Source organism: Oratosquilla oratoria, chromosome 11 (genome assembly GCF_046742065.1).
Source record: "Oratosquilla oratoria isolate Oo_2021 chromosome 11, ASM4674206v1, whole genome shotgun sequence".
NCBI classification, from domain to species: domain Eukaryota; kingdom Metazoa; phylum Arthropoda; class Malacostraca; order Stomatopoda; family Squillidae; genus Oratosquilla; species Oratosquilla oratoria.
Window position 1 is genome coordinate 4893831 of NC_134787.1, and position 21021 is coordinate 4914851.

General features: G+C 40.1%; 1 protein-coding gene across 1 annotated transcript; it reads right to left on the reverse strand.

The window, feature by feature from the left end:
• Positions 1–194: 194 nt before the first annotated feature.
• LOC143029933 (uncharacterized) lies at positions 195–20534 on the reverse strand. The gene is made up of 4 exons (XM_076193144.1): positions 20338–20534; positions 13750–13971; positions 402–609; positions 195–242 (listed from the first exon to the last, which is right to left on the reverse strand). The coding sequence occupies exons 1-4, from the start codon at positions 20463–20465 to the stop codon at positions 195–197; spliced, it is 606 nt and encodes a 201-aa protein (XP_076049259.1). The 5' UTR covers positions 20466–20534.
• Between the last annotated feature and the right edge of the window lie 487 nt (positions 20535–21021).

The following is a 21021-nucleotide window of genomic DNA, read 5'->3' on the forward strand; positions in this document are numbered from 1 at the left end:
CCTCTTGTCTGTTCCATAAATGTCTCAAGTGGATGAAGAAGGAGGTAGCCATTAAATGAAGCTGTGGGGGTAAACCAACTCTTGCTGTCAGCACTGCTGTGGAGGTGCTATATTCATGTAATTATATTTACATAATTATAGTATACAGGAAAGGAGCAATGCTCGTTGGATTTTGTCTCTTACTCTCTGATTTATCATAGCTTCAAATTCATGTACAGTTCAAACTGTAGTTGATTGTTGACCTGAAGAATAACATAGAAGAATAAATTGGTATCATGCAAATATTAATGTCTCTCCCTTCAAGTCTCCATGATGACCAGCACTGGACAACCAAGTTACAGTCAACAAAAATCTAGATTGGTGCTCCTAGTCATTTTACAGATTATTACATACTCACTGACCTCAATAAATGCCTTTGCAGTCTTGACCAACTCGGTGGTTCCTACAATGACCTTCAGTTCATAGACAAAACAATACATCCCATACTCAAAGAATCGGGGTGGGGTTGCAAGCTGAGGCATGGTGTAAGTTGACAGGCTTTTGAGAGAAATATCCCGCTCTATCTCCAGCACTTCAGCTACTTTCACTTTTGACACTCTCCATGATTTTCTGTAATGGAAAGGAGAGACAATATTGTCAAAGCATTCTAGCTCTTTGGACAGTATATAAGCACACTTAGAAATGTATATGGGCCACTCTTAGTCAGCAGAAACCACATACAGCAGGATTTTTACTACACATTAAGCTATAGTATCACAGAAATGAAGGGAAAATATGAATAAATTGTACTGAGTTTTAGAAGTCTTGATTGAGAGGATTAGGAGAGAAACAGAGGGAGTAAATGGTGAGGAACAGTGTGGTTTTAGGACAGGTAGGGGTTGTGTAGATCAGATTTGTGTGGTAAGACAGATATGTGAGAAAGCTATGGGAAAAGGTAAGGATGTTTTTTGGGCATTTATGGATTTGGAAAAGGCATATGACAGGGTAGACAGGAGGGCACTGTGGGAGGTATTGCAGATATATGGGATAGGAGGAAAGCTGTTAAAAGCAGTCAAGAGTTTTTATGAGGGTAGTAGAGCTTGTGTTAGGATCAGAAATGGAGAGACTGAATGGTTTGAGATAAAAGTGGGACTTCATCAGAGATGTGTTATGTTGCCCTGGCTGTTAAATCTATATATGGATGGGGTGGTGCAAGAGGTGAATGCAAGGGTAGTGGGTCAGGGATTGGAGATGCTTTAGGAAAATGGAGAAAAGTGGGAGATAAGCCAGCTGTTGTTTGCTGACGACACTGTGCTTGTAGTAGGATCAGAGGAGGGATTGAGGAAGTTAGTGACAAAGTTTGGAAAGGTGTGTGAAAGAGGGAAGCTAAAGATAAATGTGGGTAAAAGTAAGGTGATGAGATGTACAAGAGGAGAGAGTGGCGGCAGGCTGGAAGTGAGTATTAAGGGAGAGAGACTGGGGAAAGTGGACAGTTTTAGATACTTGGGTACAAATGTGGTGGGAAAGGGAGGAGTGGGGGTGGAGGTAGAATGTAGATTGAGAGAAGCTATGCTATGCTCGTGATGACCCATCTTTATATCTTTCAGCATCAAGTTTTTTCTTAAAATCTTGAATAGTATTTACACACACTTTTTCTTTAAGTTATTCCAGATATCCAGTACTCTATGTGGGAAGCTACTTTTTTTCCGATCTCTTCTATGGTTATCCTTTCTGAGTTTCTTTTCATGACCTCTTGTTTTTCCATTGTTATTTTTTAGTAAATCATTCCTATCTAGGATTTCCATCCTACAGTCAGTAGATTTCCATCCTACAGTCAGTAGATCACCTCTTTCTCTTCTCTGCTCCAGTGTTGGTAGTTCCAATTTCAATAATCTTTGTTTGTATATTAATTTGGAAAGAGCTGGTGCAAATTTTGTCATTGCTATCTGTATTCTTTCTTATTTCCTTATATTCTTTTTAGTACTGGGTGTCCATAGTGTTGCTGCATATTCCAGTTTTGGTCTAATCAATGTAACTAATATTTTTTTTAATCATTTCTTCATCCAAGTAATCAAATGCCACTTTCATTGACCTTAATAGGTTGAAGGTTTCTCCACTATTTTGGTTACATGTTTATCTGGTGTCATGTCTTTGCTGATTATTACTCCAAGGTCCCTTTCCGAGTGCACTTTTTTATTTCTTCTTCACCAATTTCATGATTTTTTTAAATTCTGTTTTTAATTTTCCAAACTCCATTATGCTACATTTCTTGATATTGAAGTTCACTTCCCACTTTTGAGCCCATTTCCAGATTTTGTCCAGGTCTGATTGTAATGAATCACAGTCCTCTTCCGTTCTTACTTTCTTCAATATTTTTGCGTCATCTGCGAAGAAATTCATATAACATTCAACTCCTTCATCCATGTCATTTATGTATATGGCAAACATGAGTGGAGCCAGCACTGACCCTTGTGGAACACCACTTATTATTTCTTCCCATTTCGAGAATTTGTCTCTAATTACTATCTTCATTTCTCTCACAGTCAAGAAGTCTTCCATCCATTCTAATAATTTACCTGTGATGCCACCTAGTGATTTTAATTTTCTTATTAATTTCTTGTGTGGTACTTTGTCAAATGACTTTTGTAGGTCTAGATAGGCACAGTCTGCCCATCCATCCCTCTCTTGTATTATATCTATTAGTCTCGAGTAGAAGCAGATCAGGTTTGTTGTACATGGTCTTCCTTGTCTAAATCCAAATTGGTTTGGGTTTAGTATAGAATTTTCTTCCAGGTGTTTAATCCATCTACTTTTGATCACTTTTTCACACATTTTAGCAACTGTGCTTGTTAGGGAGACCGGTCTGTAGTTAGTTGGGTTTTCCTTGTTTTCTCCTTTATATATTGGTACAATGTTTGCATTTTTCCAATCTTGTGGTACCTTTCCTTCTTTGAGCAAGCATTTGATTATAGTGTGCATTTTATCTGTTAATTTTTCTAACCATTCTTTCAGTATCCAATTGACAATTCCATCTGGACCATGTGATTTTCTGACATCAAGGTTTTTTACTTGGTTGCTCATTTCCTTCTTTGGTACAATTATTTACTTCATTGGGGGGGGGGGTTCTGTCTCTCTATTCCCTCATAGTTAGGTGTGTTCTCAATTGTTAATACCAACTTGAAGTGGTTGCTCATAATTTCTGCCATTTCTTGTTCTTCTGTATATTCTTGACTTCCTAGGTGCAGCTTTTCTATTTTTTGTTTGTTTTTAGTTTACCGTTCACATATCTGTAAAATAGTTTAGGTTGTTCCTTGCATTTTTTTTATTATTTCTTTTTCATAATTTCTCTTTTCTTCTCTGCATATTTTTACATAATCATCTCTTAGTTTGATATATGTTTGCCATTCGCTCGTTTTTTTTTTTCCATTTTTTCCAGGCTTTGTCTCTTTTATCCTTAGCTTTACTACATTTTTTGTTGTACCAGTTCTTTATGTATGTTCTCTCTTGCTTTTGTTGTGGTACATATTTGATCACACCCTCATTATAAATTTCTTTTAGTATATTCCATTTCTCTTCCATCCTTGTTTCTTTTAGGAATTTTTCCCAGTTTGCATTAAGAAAGAATTTTCTAAGTTTCTCAAAATTCATTTTGTTGTACATTGGTCTTCCTATTCTATGTTTCTCATTTCTTCTTAGGTCTATTTGCTCTTTTAATTCAAATTCTATTACTACATGGTCACTCTTTCCTATTGGTGTTTTGTAATCTACTTCAGGTTCTGATGTAAGTATCTAATCAAGTCTCGAAGGTTCCTCATTGTTTCTGTATCTGGTATTTTCCTTTACCCACTGAGTCATTGTGTATTCAATGGTCACATCGAGGAGCACGCTGCCCCATATGTCTTCTCCACCCTTTACTGTCATTTCTTCCCAACATATTTCTTTTGAGTTAAAATCACCCATAATTACTCTATTTCCTCTTTCAGTGTATCAGTTAGTTCATATCTAGTATCCTCTAACAATTTGGAATGATTGTGTTCTGTCCAGGATTGTGTTTTGGGGGGCACATACACTACTACAAATTTTCTACTTTTCATGTGGTTGTTTTCTGTTTTTATCATAACTGATTCAACATTGTTTTTTCCTTCTGTTAACTCTGTCATGTTTAAGTCTTTCCTGGTCAGAAATAGTACTCCCCCTCCTTGTTTTTCCTTTCTATTCTTCATCCGAGCAGTTATATAGACCTTGTCCCACAGTGTTTGGAGGTAGATTACCTGTATTTACCTAGTTGTATTTTTCGGGAAGGGGAGCTATGCTCGTGGCGTCCCATTTCCATATCTTGTTTTATCCAGACTGTTAAATTCGTGTATCGTTTTTCCACACACCACAATTTCATCTAACTTGTTCCAAATGTCTATTGTTCTGTGGGGAAAGCTGTTCTTTTTTAGGTCTCTTCTAAAACTGTCTTTCTTGATTTTCTTTCCATGTCCTCTTGTATTTCTATCCCATTTTATTAGATCCTATCTATCAAGTTTCTATGCCTTTCATGATTCTATAAATAGTTATCAAGTCTCCTCTCTCTCTTCTTTGCTCTAATGTCTGTAGCTCAAGTTTTGCTAGCCTCTCTTCATATGATAGTTCTGAGAGTGTTGGTGCAAAATTTGTAATTGCTCTTTGTATTCTTTCAAGTTTTGTTATATATTTTTTGTATTTGGTGACCATGTTGTCGCTGCATATTCCAAACTTGGTCTTATCAAAGTGACTAGTATTTTCATCACCATTTCTTTGTCCAGGTATATAAATGCCACTTTGATTGTTCTTATTAGATTATAAGTTTCTCCAAAAATTTTGTTTATATGTTTCTCAGGGGACATATTATTCATAATAATGACTCCCAGGTCCTTCTCATTTTCTACTTTTTTTCTTTCTTCTTCTCCCAATTTATATGATCCCACTATTCTTTTTTTGCTTCTTCCAAATTCCATTATACTACACTTATTAATATTGAATTCCATCTCCCACTTCCTAATCCATTCCCATACTTTATTAAGATCACTCTGTAGCAACACACAATCTTCTTCAGTGTTCACATTTTTCAACAATTTTGCATCGTCCACAAAGAAGCTCATATAACTTTCAATTCCTTTATCCATATCATTAATATATATAGCAAACATTATTGGGCCCAGAACTGTTCCTTGTGGAACACCACTTATCACTTCATCCCAATTAGAGTGTTTGTCTCTTATCACCACTCTCATTTTTCTTTCATGCAAGAAGTCTTGTTTGAGATGAAATGCCTGAGAAGTATGATAGGGGTTACTAGGCTAGATAGAGTGAGAAATGAGGAGGTGAGGAGGAGAACAGGAGTGGAAAGGGAGTTGGGAGATAGGGTTGATGAAAGAGTATTAGGATGGTTTGGACACATGGAAAGAATGAGCAAAGAAAGATTAGTAAAAGAGGTGTGGAAGGCAGAGGTGGAAGGAGTGAACATGAGGGGGCATCCTAGGATGAGATGGATGAATGGGGTAAAAGGGGCATTGGGAAAGAGAGGAATGTCTGTTGAGGAAGGACGGGAGAGGACAGAAGACAGGGGTGAATGGAGAAGGGTTGTGTATGGATGATGCAGTGATACATGAGGGTGAGTGGGTGGGGGATGGGGGGTGAGGGAGTATGTAGGAGAAATAAATTGATGCAGCCCGAAGGGATTTCTCCCCTTCTTTTCTGCATTAGGGGATGGAGAGGGGGCGTCGCCAAATAAATGAAGCAGCTTTGCTGTGGATGTGATGTGTCTTGCGACACTGCTTCTGACCTAGGGCAGTGGACAAAATGCAGGGATGACCCATCATCCAGGAGGTGCCTACAGAAGAGGGAGGGAAGATGGTAGAGGGGAGTGGAGTATGTAGGGGATGGAATAGGTGGGAGTAGTTCCTATGGCTTTTTCTTTTGGCTATCTCCTGTGTAAGGGGGAAAAAAGCCTTTGGTATATGTATATATGTATAAATTCCTCAGGAAGTATTTCATGGATAATGGTTGGGAACATATAAAGCTCACTGATGTTACAGTGAACACTATGGATAGTTAGTAAAAATGAGACTGGCATTATACAGAATATATATATACATATATATAATATAGTTTAGGAATGTTACATACATATACCAAAGACTTTTTCCCCTTTATAAGGGAGGTAGCCATAAAACAAAGGCCTAAAATCCACTCCTACCCATTCCATCCCCACATAAATCACTTCCATCCACCCCCCCCTCCCTACCTCTTATCTTGGCTCCTCCTGGGTGATGGGATGATTCATTCCCGCATCTTGCCCCTTGCCCTGGGTCAGAAGCAGTGTCACAAGACACAGCACATCCACATCAAAGTCACTTCATTAAATTGGTGACACCCCACTCTCTGTTCCCTCATACAGAAATGGAGAAGATGGGGAGAAATCCCTTCAGGCTGTGTCAATTTATTTTTCACACATACTCCCTCACCCCCTATCCCCACCTACTCGCTTTCATGCATCACAGCATCATCCATACACAACCATTCTCCATTCACTCCATCTTCTGTCTTCTACTGTCCTTCCTCAACAGACATTCCCCTCTTTCCCAATACTCCTTTTACCCCATCCATCCACCTCATCTACCTCTGCCTTTCACACTTTTACTAATCTTTCCTCACTCATTCTTTCCATGTGTCCAAACCATCCCAATACTCTTTCATCAACCCTGTCTCCTAACTACATTTCCACCCCTATTCTCCTCCTCACTTCCTTGTTTCTCACTCTATCTAACCTAGTAACCCCTATAATACTTCTCAAACATTTCATCTCAAACACATTCAAACTCCTCTCTTTCTATGTTCCATGTTTCTGCCCCATACAGTGCTGTTGGCACAATCACTCCTTCATACAATCATATTTTAACATCCATTCTCAAATGTCTGTACCTTATTACATTTTTTAATCCCTCAAGGGATTTACTTGCTTCTCTCAATCTACATTCTACCTCCACCTCCATTCCTACCTTTCCCACCAAGTATCTAAAACTACCCATTTTCTCCAGTCTCTCTCCTTTAATATTCACTTCCAGTCTGCTGCCACTTTCTCCCCTTATACCTCATCACCTTATTTTTACCCACATTTATCTTCAACTTCCTTCTTTTGTACACTTTCCCAAGCCTTGTCACTAACTTCATTAATCCCTCCTATGATCCAACTACAAGTGCAGTTTTGTCAGCAAACAACAACTTGCTTATCTCCCACTTTTTTCCACTTTCTTTAACCATTTCCAATTCCCAACCCATTACCCTTGCATTTACCTTGCACCACCCCATCCATGTATAAACTGAACAGCCAAGGCAACATAACATATCCCTGGTGAACTCCCACCACCTCAAACCACTCACTCTCTCCATTTCTGATTCTAACACAGGCTCTACTACTCTCGTAAAAACTCTTGACTACTCTTAACAGTTTTCCTCCTATCCCATATATCTGCAATACCTCCCACAGTGCCTTCCTGTCTACCCTGTCATAAGCCTTTTCCAAATCCATAAATGCCCAAAAAACATCCTTACCTTTTCCTATACTTTTTCCACATATCTGTCTTACCACAAAAATCTGACCTACACAACCCCTACCTGTCCTAAACCCACACTGTTTCTCACCAATAACTCCCTCTGTTTCTCTCCTAATCCTTTCAATCAAGACTGCCTTCCCAATTACATTTAACAGACTGATCCCTCTGAAACTACTACATTCACACTTGTCCCACTTTCCCTTGTAAAGTGGAAATATACAGGTACTCCTCAGTCCTCTGGCAGTCTACCCTCTCTTAAACAAACATTAAATAACCTTACCAGCCAATCCACCATCACTGTACCTCCTTTTTTCAGACATTCTGCATGACACCCATCCAACCCAGGTGCCTTACCTGCTCCCATCATCTTAACAACTGCCTTCACCTCATGTTTCCTTATTTCTCCTCCCTTTTCTTCACCCATCACTGTCACTTTCTTAGCACTTTCCACTGCAACTACCTTTCCCTCCCTATTCTCCTTCACATTTAGCAACTCCCTAAAATACTCTGCCCATCTTCCTCTTACTGCCATCTCTTTTATTAACATCTCTCCATCTGCAACTTTTACCTTTTCTTCTCAACTTGGTTCACCTCCTCTTCTCTTAATTTCTTTCCAAAATATCTTTTTATTACTTTTGAAAATTTTGGTCATACTCTTACCCCATTTCACATCTGCTCTCCTCTTTGCCTTCTTTATCTTATGCTTTACTTCTCTTTTCTTTGTACCTCTCATATCTCTTGTCCTATTTTGTAACTAATCTGTGAATGCTCACTTCTCTTCTACAACCTTCTTTGCTTCCTCATTCCACTATTCAATACCATTCCTTCTATTTCCTTCCACTCCTCTCTCAGCTTCTTCTTGTACTCCTCCTTTTTTTTTCTCATTTAAGCAGTTTATTTTAAGCACCTCCCTATCTTCTATCCTTTTCCTCTTTCTCCAACTGTCCTCCACTTTCAACTTACATACATACATATACCAAGGCTTTTTACCCCTTACAAGGGAGGTAGCCAAAAAGGAAAAGGCATAAATTCATTCCCACCCATTCCATCCCTGAATACACTCCAACCCCTCCACCCTCCCTCTCATCTTAGCACCTCCTGGATGACGGGTCATCTCTGCACCTTGTCCACTGCCCTGGGTCAGAAGCAGTGTCCCAAGACACAGCACATCCACAGCAAGGCTGCTTCATTAAATCGGCGACCCCCCCTCTCCGTCCCCCCATGCATAAAAGGAGAAGACGGGGAGAAATCCCTTCGGGCTGTGTCAAATTTTGCTCACACATACTACCTCACCCCCCATCCCCCCACCCATTCCACCTCATGCATCACAACATCATCCATATACAACCATTCTCCATTCACCCCTGTCTTCTGTCCTCTCCCATCCTTCCTCAACAGACATTCCCCTCTTCCCCAAAGCCCCCTTCACCTCATCCATCCACCTCATCCTAGGACATCCCCTCATGTTCACACCATCCACATCTGCCTTCCATACCTCTTTTACTAGTCTTTCTTCACTCATTCTTTCCATGTGTTCAAACCATCCTAATACTCTTTCATCAACCCTATCTCCCATCTCCCTTTCCACCCCTGTTCTCCTCCTCACCTCCTCATTTCTCACTCTATCTAGCCTAGTAACCCCCATCATACTTCTCAGACACCTCATCTCAAACACATTCAAACTCCTTCCCTCTTCCTCTCTTATGTTCCATGTTTCTGCCCCATATAGTGCTGTTGGCACAATCACTCCTTCATGCAGTCTCCTCTAAGCATCCATTCCCAAACGTCTATTCTTCATTACACTCTTCAATCCACCAAGGCATTTACTCGCTTCTCTCAATCTACATTCTACCTCCACCTTCAGTCCACCTTTTCCTGCCACATTTGCACCCAAGTATCTAAAACTATCCACTTCTTCCAGTCACTCTCCCTTAATGATCACTTCCAGTCTACTGCCACTTTCACCCCTTGTACATCTCATCACCTTACTTTTACCCACATTTATCTTCAGCTTTCTTCTATCACATACTCTCCCAAACTCTGCCACCAACTTCCTCAATCCCTCCTCCGATCCTGCCACAAGCGCAGTGTCGTCCGCAAACAACAGCTGACTCACCTCCCACTTTTCTCCATTTTCTTTAACCATCTCCAATCCCTGACCCACTACCCTTGCATTTACCTCTTGCACTACCCCATCCATGTATAAGTTGAACAGCCAGGGCGACATAACGCATCCTTGACGAAGTCCCACCTTTACCTCGAACCACTCACTCCCTCCATTTCTAATCCTGACACAAGCTCTACTACTCTCATAAAAACTCTTGACAGCTCCTAGAAGCTTTCCTCCTATCCATATATCTGCATAACCTCCCACAGTGCCTTTCTGTCTACCCTATCGTAAGCCTTTTCCAAATCCATAAAAGCCCAAAAAACATCCTTCCCCTTTCCTATGGCTTTCTCACATATCTGTCTTACCACAAAAATCTGATCTACACAACCTCTATCCGTCCTAAATCCACACTGTTTCTCAACAATTACTCCCTCTCTTCCTCTCCTAATCCTCTCAATCAAGATCCTCCCATAAGCCTTCCCAACTACACTTAACAAGCTAATCCCTCTGAAACTACTACAATTACACTTGTCCCCTTTTCCCTTGTAAAGTGGAACTATACAGGCACTCTTCCAGTCCTCCAGCACTCTACCCTCTCTCCAGCAAACATTAAATAACATCACCAGCCAGTCCACCATCACTGTACCTCCTTTTTTAGACATTCTGCATGGCATCCATCCAGACCAGGTGCCTTACCTGCTCTCATCATCTTAACAACTGCCTTCACTTCATCTTTCCTTATTTCTCCTCCATTTTCCTCACTTATCCCGGTCTTTTTCTTAGCATTTCCCACTGCAGCTACCTTTCCCTCCATATCCTCCTTCACATTTAGCAACTCCCTAAAATATTCTGCCCATCTTCCCCTTACTGCCTTCTCTTCCATTATCATCTCTCCATCTGCACCTTTTACCTTTTCTTCTCTACTTGATTCGCCTCCTCTTCCTCTCTTAATTTCTTTCCAATTTTTTTTTTTATTACTTTCAAAATTTTCTGTCATACTCTTACCCCATTTCACATCTGCTCTCCTCTTTGCCTTCTTTACCTTTTGCTTTACTTCTCTTTTCTTTTCTTTGTACCTCTCATATGACTCCCTCGTCCTATTTTGTAACCAATCTGTGAAAGCTCACTTCTTCTCTTCTACAATCTTCTTTGTTTCCTCATCCCACCATTCACTACCCTTCCTTCTATTTCCTCCTGTCCTTCTTGTTCCACACACCATCCTTGCACACTTTGTGACTCCCTCCTTGAACCATCCCCACTCCTCCTCCACACCTAGCTCTACTCTATCCTTCACTCCCTCCCACCCCTCCAGCTTCTTCTTGTACTCCTTCTCCTTTTCCTTTTCATCTAAAGAGTTCACTCTAAGCACCTCTCTACCTTTTGTCCCTTTCCTCTTTCTCCATCTATCATCCACTCTCAACTTACCTTCCAACAAAAAATGATCTGATATTCCCCCACCCTCTTCCCTTAGCACATGTACATCCTTAACTCTTCCTATCATAATCCTATTTACCACTACATAATCCATTAATGCTCTATCTACCACCCTTCCATCCACCACCCTCTCCCATGTGTACTTATGCTTGACTTTCTTGCAAAAAACTGTATTTGCTATCATCAACTCTCTTTCTAGACACATTTCCACCATCAACTCTCCACTATGATTCTTTCCTGGAACTCCACATTTCCCAACCACTCCATCAATTGGACCATTTCCTACCCTAGCATTAAGGTCTCCCAATACTATTACATTGACATTTCTCCTTAATCTTCTATGCACTCATTTAAATCTATCCAAAAGGCCTCCCTTTCTTCTACACTCTTCTCACTGCCAGGCCCATATGCACTTACAAAGACCCACATCTCCTTTCCCAGTTTCACCTTCATCCACACTATCCTTGAGGAAACCTCCTTCCACTCCACTACACGTTTACCTATCTCTTCACTTACTAGAATAGCCACCCCTTCCCTTTCAACTTAGTTTCACTCAAAGCCAACACATCCATCTTTCTTCTCACAAACATACTACCTATCTCTTCCCTTTTACTCTCATCTGTACCACATCCATGCACATTAAAAGACCCAAACCTTAGGGTGCTGGTCGGAAAACTCCCAGACCCTCTTATGCCTTTACTTTTTCTTTTAGGAATGTCCCCTGTGGGGCTACAAGGAGAAGGATGCCTAGTCCCAATCCCTGTCCCTTTCTTCTCGCCTTTTACGATCCAAGTGGAATTACTTGGTGGCAGTATTCTTTTCCCCCACCACAACTTTTTTTTTTATCTTATATTCCTGTGCTCTCTTCTCTTAGAACATGTACATTCTTAACTCTTCCTACTATTCTCCTAGTTACCACTATATAGTCAATTAATGCTCTACCACCCTTCCATCCACCGCATTCTCCCATGTGTACTTATGCTTGACTTTCTTCCTAAATATTGTATTTGCCATCATCAACTCTCTAGACACATCTCCACCATCAACTCTCCACTGCAATTCTTTCCTGGAACTTCACATTTCCCATCCACTCTGTCTATTGGTTCATTTCCTACCTTGGCATTAAGGTCTCCCAATACCACATTGACATTTCTCCCTATACCTTCTATGCATTTACTTAAATCTATCCAAAAAGCCTCCCTTTCCTCTACACTGATCTCGCTACCAGGTCCATATGCACTTACAAAAACCCACATCTCCTTTTGCAGTTTCACCTTCATCCACTTTAACCTTGAAGAAACCTCCTTCCACCCCACTAAATGCTTACCTATCTCTTCACTTACTAGTATAGCTACCCCTTCTCTCCCTTGTTCTCTCTTCACTCCTGAGAACCTCCCAACTACACTCCCAAACTCAAACTCACCCCTCCCTTTCAACTTAGTTTCACTCAACACCAACACATCCATCTTTCTTCTCACAAACATACTGCCTATCTCTTTCCTTTTACTCTCATCTGTACCACATCTATGCACATTAAAAGACCCAAACCTTGGTAATGGTTAGAAAACTCCTCCCAGACCCTCTTATACCTTTGCATTTTTTAGGAATATCCCCTTTGGGGCTACAGGGAGAATGATGCCTAGTCCTATCCCCGTCCCATTTTTTGTCGCCTTTTATGACTCAAGTGGAAATACTTGGTGGCAGTATTCTTTCCCACCACCACAGGGTTTGGTAAAATGAGAAAATAAATATTCAGAGAAGTGGTACAGGACAATAACAAGAGTGGAGGGACAGCATAATTGAGGGACAGTTGCAGTATAATAAAGTATCAGCTGCATACTACTTAGCACCTTTTAACCCCACAATAACATGCAGCCAATACCCCAGACAGGGAGTTTAGGAATGTTAAGACATGAAAACTTATGGTATGTACTACAAAATACTTTATGAACCAAAAGGACTTTCATTTGTCTTATTACTGTATAGAATCTTCTACTATAAAACTAAGCTGCTATTATTATCATGTATATCCAAGTATAGTTTCAATTTATATCATTAATTCTCTGTGCAAAAATTTGGAGGTTGCGGTGGTAATTTTTAGGAGTTAAATTTTAACTTGATGATAATTGACTAAATATTCAAATGGATTGGGAGAATGCAAATGTCTACTTAGAACAACATTATTGAAATGTGGAATTCAATTAAATTGTACAAACCACATGGTGCACATTGTACTGACCATGTGACAAGCACCAGAAAGGAGGCACTGTGATCTGAAGCACATACCTGCATGATCGGCTTGACCTGACACTGACCCAATCTAATGTAATTAGAGATAATCATGAATAACAGGGGCTTCCTCATGTGTTATATAAATATGGATTTGGGCCACATGTAAAAACAGTCCAGCTATGACCTAACCAAATAAAAGTCTCCTGCCCACCATGTCTCTCTCTCTCCCTCCCTCCTCCACCATATCTCTCTCTTTCTCTCTGTCCCCCTCTGCCCCTGCTATCTCTTTCTCTTGTTCTCTCTTTCTCCCTACTATGTGGAAAATTCATTGTCTTTGAGGTCAGCCAAAGCCACTGGTGTTGACCTCAGGTTACCCAAAGGCACCAGTGTTCAGGGAAGGGAATTAAGTCTTACAATGTGGTGACAGAGACATTACACACAATCTCAGCAGCGCCTTCCAGGAAGATTTTCCTAGCTCTCTCTATCTTAGGGGCAAGGAAAGGTGTGTCCACTCCACCAGAAATGGTTACTGAGGTCTTGTCGCAAGGTATAGTTGCTGCCAACACATCCAGATCTGTTTTCAGGGTTGTACTGGCATCAGCAGCTATAGCAAATACGGTGTACCTTGTTGGACTCCTGAAGAAAGAAAGAACAGTGACTATAGGTTACAATGATTACCAAGATAATGACCAAATATATATTAGGACCAAGATAATATACAAGGTCCCCTGTGGAGCTAGACCATCTAAATTACCCACTCATGGCCTCTCCACATCAAGCACAGAGCACATCTGCAGATATATACTTATACATAAATCCTTACTCTAGGGTCTTAGCCCCATTATAAAGGGGATGGCTTATTCAAAGCAAGCATTAACTCCACATATATCCAAAACCCATTCATTCCCCTTCTATCTTAGCACATTGTAGATAAAAGGTTATCCCTGTTCCCACCATGCAACTTAGGTCAAAGGAAATGTAGCAAGACATTCCAACTCCATAGCAGGGCCTGACAGCTGGAGCTGGTTGACCCCCACTGTTTCATTATATAGCACCCACACCCCAACCCATGCATATGCAGATGAGCTAACAATAACAACCCAACTACACAACTACAACATGAGACCCAAAATCACACAAATCTACCTCTATATATTGGAACTATGGTTGACACAAAACAGAATGTCTGCATCTCCTCAGAAGTCATCAATAACACTGCTTAGTTCTGAGTACCATGACTAAAGAGCACCCAATAATCAGATTAAATGGTCAACCTCTCCCACAAAATGCATACATATATATATCAAGGGGTTTTCCCCCTTACACAGGAGGTATCTAAAGTTAAAGGCATAAATCCACTCCCATCCATTTCACCTCCATATACTCCACTCCAATTCACCATCCCTCCCTCCCTCTTTTCTTGGCTCCTCATGGATGAGAAGTCATTCCCGCATCTTGTCCACTGCCCTGGGTCAGAAGCAATGCAGCCAGATGCAGTACATTTACAGCAAGACCGCTTCATTTAATCGGTAGCTCAAGTATCTACAACAATCTGCCCACAGTGTCCCACATGTCCATCTAAAAACACACATTCAGATGGGAAATTCTATACTTAACTAACAAAGAAATCACTATTATAACGAGCAAGAATTACACTAGCATACCTACCTTTAGCTCACCACCCTAAAATGAAAGAGTACCTGCAGAAAGTTGGTTTTAATACACCCATACTGATTCATCTTGCAGGACCATTTGTAGGTACCCATCAGTGATGAATTATGTGCAGTGTATCTGTAGGTACCCATCAATGATAAATTATGTGCAGTACTCACTTGTTAACCCTGTGGTGGGGGAAAAGAATACTGCCACCAAGTCTTGCCACTTGAGTTGTAAGAGACCACAAAAAATGGGATGGGGATAGGATTAGGAATCCTGCTACCTGTAGCCCCACAGGGGACATTCCTAAAAAATGTAAAGGCCTAAGAAGATCTAGGAGTTTTTGAATCAGTACCCTAAGGTTTGTGTCTTTTAATGTGCGTGGATATGGTACAGATGAGAGTAAAAGGAAAGACATACGCAGTATGTTTGTGAGAAGAAAGATGAGAGTTTGGGAGTGTAGTTGGGTGGTTCTCAGGAAAGAAGAGAGGATGAGGGAGAGAAGGGGTGGCTATACTGGTAAGTGAAGAGATAGGTAAGGGTATAATGGAGTGGAAGGAGGTTTCTCCCAGGTTAATGTGAATGAAGGTGAAACTGGGAGGGGAGATATAGAGTTTTGTAAGTGTATAAGGGCCTGGTAGTGAGAAGAGTGTGGAGGAAAGGGAGTTTTTTTTGGATGGATTTAAATGAGTGCATAGAGGGATTAGGGAGAAATGGCAATGTAGTGGTATTGGGAGACCATAATGCTAGTGTAGGAAATGAACCAATAGATGAAGTAGTTGGGAAGTGTGGAGTTCCAGGAAAAAATCATAATGGAGAGTTGATAGTGGAGTTGTGTCTAGAGTTGATGATAGCAAATACAGCGTTTAGGAAGAAAGCCAAGCATAATTACACATGGAAGAGGGTGGTGGATGGAAGGGTGGTAGACAGAATGTTAAGGGTCTATATAGTGGTAACCAGGAGTACAGTAGGAAGAGTTAAGGATGTACAAGTTCTAAGGGGAGAGAGTGGAGGAACATCAGATAATTTTTGGTGGAAGGTAAGTTGAGAGTGGAGGATAGATGGAGAAAGAGGAAAAGGACAGAAGGTAGGGAGGTGCTTAGAGTAAACTGCTTAAATGAGAAAGAAAAGGTGTGTAAAGTTGGTGTGTGGAACAAGGAGGATGGGAGGAAATAGAAGGAAGGGTAGTGAATGGTGGGATGAGGAAGCAAAGAAGGTTGTAGAAGAGAAGAGAGTTTTCACAGATTGGTTACAAAATAGGATGAATTATATGAGAGGTACAAAGAAAAGAGAAGTAAACATAAGATAAAGGAGGCAAAGAGGAGAGTAGATGTGAAATGGGGTAAGAGTATGACAGAAATTTTTTAAATAAAAAATATATTTTGGAAGGAAATTAAAAGAGGAAGAGGAGACAAATCAAGTAGAGAAGAAAAGGTAAAAGGTGAAGATGAAGAGATGATAACAAAAGAGAAGGCAGTAAGAGGAAAATGGGCAGAGTATTTTAGGGGGTTGCTAAATATGAATGAGGATAGGGAGGAAAAGGTAGTTGCAGTGGGATGGGCTAAGAAAATTGACTGTGATGAGTGAGGAAAATGGAGGAAAACTAAGGAAAGATGAAGTGAAGGCAGTTGTTAAGATGATGAGAGCAGGTAAGGCACCTGAGTTGGAGGGATGCCATGCAGAATGCCTGAAAAAAATGAGGTACAATGATGGTGGATTGGCTGGTGAGGTTATTTAATGTTTGTTTAAGGGACGGTAGAGTGCTGGAGGACTGGAGGAGTGCCTGTATGGTTCCACTTTACAAGGGAAAAGGGGACAAGTGTAATTGTAGTAGTTTCAGAAGGATCAGCTTGTTAAGTGTAGTTGGGAAGGCTTATGGGATGGGCTTGATAGAGAGGATTAGGAGAGGAAGAGAGGGAGTAATTGGTGAGGAACAGCGTGGGTTTAGGACAGGTAGAGGTTGCATAGATCATATTTTTATGGTAAGACAGATATGTGAGATAGTTATTGGAAAAGGTAAGGAAGTTTTGGGGGCTTTTATGAATCTGGAAAAGGCTTATGACAGGGTAAACAGGAAAGCATTGTGGGGACTATTGCAGATATATGGGATAGGAGGAAAACTTTTAAGAGCAGTCAAGAGTTTGTATGAGAGTAGTAGAATTTGTGTTAGGATTAGAAATAGAGAGAGTGAGTGGTTTGAGGTAAAGGTGGGACTTGGTCAGTGATGTGTTCTGTTGCCCTGGCTGTTCAATTTATATATGGATGGGGTGCTGTGAGAGATAAATGTAAGGGCAGTGGGTCAGGGATTGGAGATGGTTAAAGAAAATTTAGAAAAGTGGAAGATAAGCTAGTTGTTGTTTGCTGACGACACTGTGCTTGTAGCAGGATCAGAGGAGGGATTGAGGAAGTTAGCGACAGAGTTTGGGAAAGTGTGTGAAATACTTGGGTAAAAGTAAGGTGATGAGATGTAAAGGGGAGACAGTGGCAGCAGACTAAAAGTGAGTATTAAGGGAAAGGGACTGGAGGAAGTGCCTTGCTTTGGATACTTGGGTGTGAATGTGGTGGGAAAGGGAGGAGTGGATGTGGAGGTAGAATGTAGAATGAGAAAAGCCTTGGAGGATTAAAAAGTGTAATGAGAAATAGACATTTGGGAATGGATGCTAAGACGTGATTGTATGAAGGAGTGATTGTCCCTACAGCACTGTATGGGGTAGAAACATGGAACATAAGAGAGGAAGATTTTGAATGTATTTACCTAATTGTATTTTATGGGAAGAGAGCTATGTTCGTAGTGACCCACTTTTGTATCTTTCCACATCCAGTTTGTTTTTAAAATCTTGTATAGTTTTAGCACTCACTATTTCCTCATTCAGTTTGTTCCAGATATCTATCACTCTGTGTGGGAAGCTATTCTTTTACAGATCTCTTCTGTAACTATCCTTTTTAAGTTTCTTTTCGTGCCCTCTTGTTTTTCTTCTATTCTACTTTAGTAAGTCATCTCTATCAAGGACTTCCATCCCTTTCATAATTCTATAAATGATTAGCAGGTCTCCTCTTTCTCTTCTTTGTTCCAGGGTAGGTAGTTCGAGTTTGTCCAATCTTTGTATGTCAAGTTGGAGAGTGTTGGTGCCACCTTTGTTGTTGCCCTTTAAATTCTTTCTAATTTCTTTATGTTTTTTTTAATACTAGGTGTCCATAGTGTCACAGTGTACTCCAATTTTGGTCTTATTAATGTAACTAATAATTTCCTTACCATTTCTTCATCCATGTAGTCAAAAGCCGCTTTCACTGATCTAAATTGAAAGTTTGAGATGAAGTGCCTGTGAAGTATGATAGGAGTTACTAGGCTAGATAGAGTGAGAAATGAGGAGATGAGGAGGAGAAGAGAGGTGGAAAGGGAGTTGGGACACGTTGATGAAAGAGTATTGGGATGGTTTGGACACATGAAAAGAACGAGTGAAGAAAGACTAGTAAATGAGGTGTGGAAGGCAGATATGGAAGGAATGAACATTAAGGGGCAACCTAGGATGAGATGGATAGATGGGGTAAAAGGGGCTTTGGGGTAGAGGGGAATGTCTGTTGAGGAAGGATAGAAGAGGACAGAGGATAGGGGTGGATGGAGAATGGTTGTGTATTTACCTAGTTGTATTTTGCGGGAAGGGGAACTATGCTCGTGGTGTCCCGCCTTTGCATCTCGCAGTGTCTAGTTTGTTTTTAAACTCATGAATGGTTTTTGCGCATACTATTTCATTATCCAGTTTGTTCCAAGAAAACTTTTTCTTCAGTTCTCTTCTGTAGCTATGTTTTTTTTTTTTTTTTTCCATGTCCTCTTATGTTTCTCTTGTCCCAGTTTAGTAAGTCCTCTCTATCGGGATCTCTGTGCCTTTCATGATTCTGTAGATGGTCAGTAGGTCACCACCTCTCTCTCTTCTTTGCTCCAGCGTCAGTAACTCCAGTTTAGCCAATCTCTCCTCATATGATAGGTTTGTAAGTGCAGGTGCCATTTATGTTGCTGCTCTCTGGATTCTTTCTATTTTCTTTATATTCTTTTTAGTACTGGGTGACCACAATGTTGCCGCATACTCTAGTCTAGGCCTTATCAATGTAACCAATATTTTTTTTTTATCATGTCTTCATCCAAGTATACAAATGCCACTTTTATTGATCTTAGTAAGTTGTAAACCTCTCTGACAATTTTGTTAATCTGTTTATCATAGGATAAGTCGTTTGTGATAATTACTCCCAAATCTTTTTCGGATCCTACCTTCTTTACCTCCTTAGTTCCAATTGTATATTTTCCTGATATTCTGTTTTTGCTTTTTCCAAACTCTATTATGCTACACTTCTTAGTATTAAAGTCCACTTCCCATTTCTGACTCCAGTTCCATACCTTATTCAGGTCTTCCTGCAGTGCTTCACAGTCCTTATCAGTTTCTACTTTCCTTAACAGTTTGGCGTCATCTGCAAAGAAGCTCATGTAACATTTCACATCCTCATCCATGTCATTCACATAAATAGCAAACATTATTGGTGCCAATACAGATCCTTGCAGTACTCCACTGATCACTTCTTTCCAATCTGAATATTTTTCTCTGAGCACTACTCTCATCTTTCTACCAGTCAGGAAGTCCTCCATCCATTTTAGTAGGTTCCCTTGTATTCCTCCTATGTGTTCCATTTTTTTTTAGTAATTTTCTGTGTGGTACTTTGTCAAAAGTTTTTTGCAAGTCTATGAAGGCACAATCAGCCCATCCAATTCTTTCTTGCACTATGTCTATTAGTCTTGAGTAGAAGCATATTAAGTTTGTGGTGCATGATCTTCCTTGTCTGAACCCAAATTGTCTTGGGTTTATCATGTTGTTGTCTTCTAGATGTTTTACCCATCTATTCTTGATGATTTTCTCACAAATTTTGGCTATAGTACTTGTTAGTGATACTGGCCTATAGTTGGTGTATGGATGATGCTATAATGCATGAGGAGTGAAAGGGGGATGGGGGGTGAGGGAGTATGTGTGAGAAATAAATTGATGCAGCCTGAAGGAATTTCTCCCTATCTTCTCCTATTCTGCATGAAGGGATTGAGAGGGGGTGTTGCTGATTTAAGGAAGCGGCCTTCTTGTGGAGGTGTTGTGTCTTGCGACACTGCTTCTGACCCAGGGCAGTGAGCAAGATGCAGGGATGACCTATCATCCAATAGGTGCCAAGCTAAGAGGGAGGGGAGAGGGTGGAGGGGAGTGGAGTATGTTGGGGATGGAATGGGTGGGAGTGGTTTTTATGCCTTTGTTTTTTGGCTACCTCCCTTGTAAGGGGGAAAAAAGTCTTTGATATTTGTATGTATGTACTCACTTGTAGAGATGTGAAAACAGGAGGGGATTTTCCAGTTCTTTGGTCTGGTATATAGCATTCGCAAATTTCTCTGTACACAATTCTTGGTCTCCATAGGTGAAGATTGTGCCATCACCGAAGCTGACCATGAAGCAGGTCTTTTGATGAAGCAAAACAAACGAAGCAGAAAACTGCACAACATTCTCAAGGGGGTCATCTGTTTCCTGAAGAAAAGAAAGAAAAATATATTAATGTGTGTATGTATGAATGAATTTTTGTATGAGTGTATATATATATATGTATATGTATATATATATATATGAATATATATATATATATATTTATATACTATATATATATATATATATGTATATGCATATATATATATGTATATATATATATATATATATATATATATATATATATATATATATATATATATATATATGCAGACAAACCACTGGGAAAATGAAAGAGATGAGACCGAGCGCTTTCGTCTATTCAGACATTTTCAAGGTATAGATACATAAAAGAGACAAGTATATATACTCAGAGGGTTAAGGTGGATCTCTCCCAGTGCCATATTGGCTCAAGTGTCCGGACATTTGGTTTACAATTTTTGTTATGATAAATTCATCCAATTTGTATAATCCTTGACTTAAATTTAAATTATTAACAAATGTATTCTTGATCAGACTGGATTCT

Excerpts from the sequence above, each read along its gene's own strand:
- LOC143029933 (XM_076193144.1), bottom strand. The coding sequence starts at position 20,465 with ATGGTCAGCTTCGGTGATGGCACAATCTTCACCTATGGAGACCAAGAA. Across the intron at positions 13,972-20,337 it reads CTGTTTTCACATCTCTACAA|GAGTCCAACAAGGTACACCG; the intron begins GTGAGTACATAC and ends TTCTTTCTTCAG. Across the intron at positions 610-13,749 it reads AATGTCTCTGTCACCACATT|AAAATCATGGAGAGTGTCAA; the intron begins GTAAGACTTAAT and ends TTTCCATTACAG.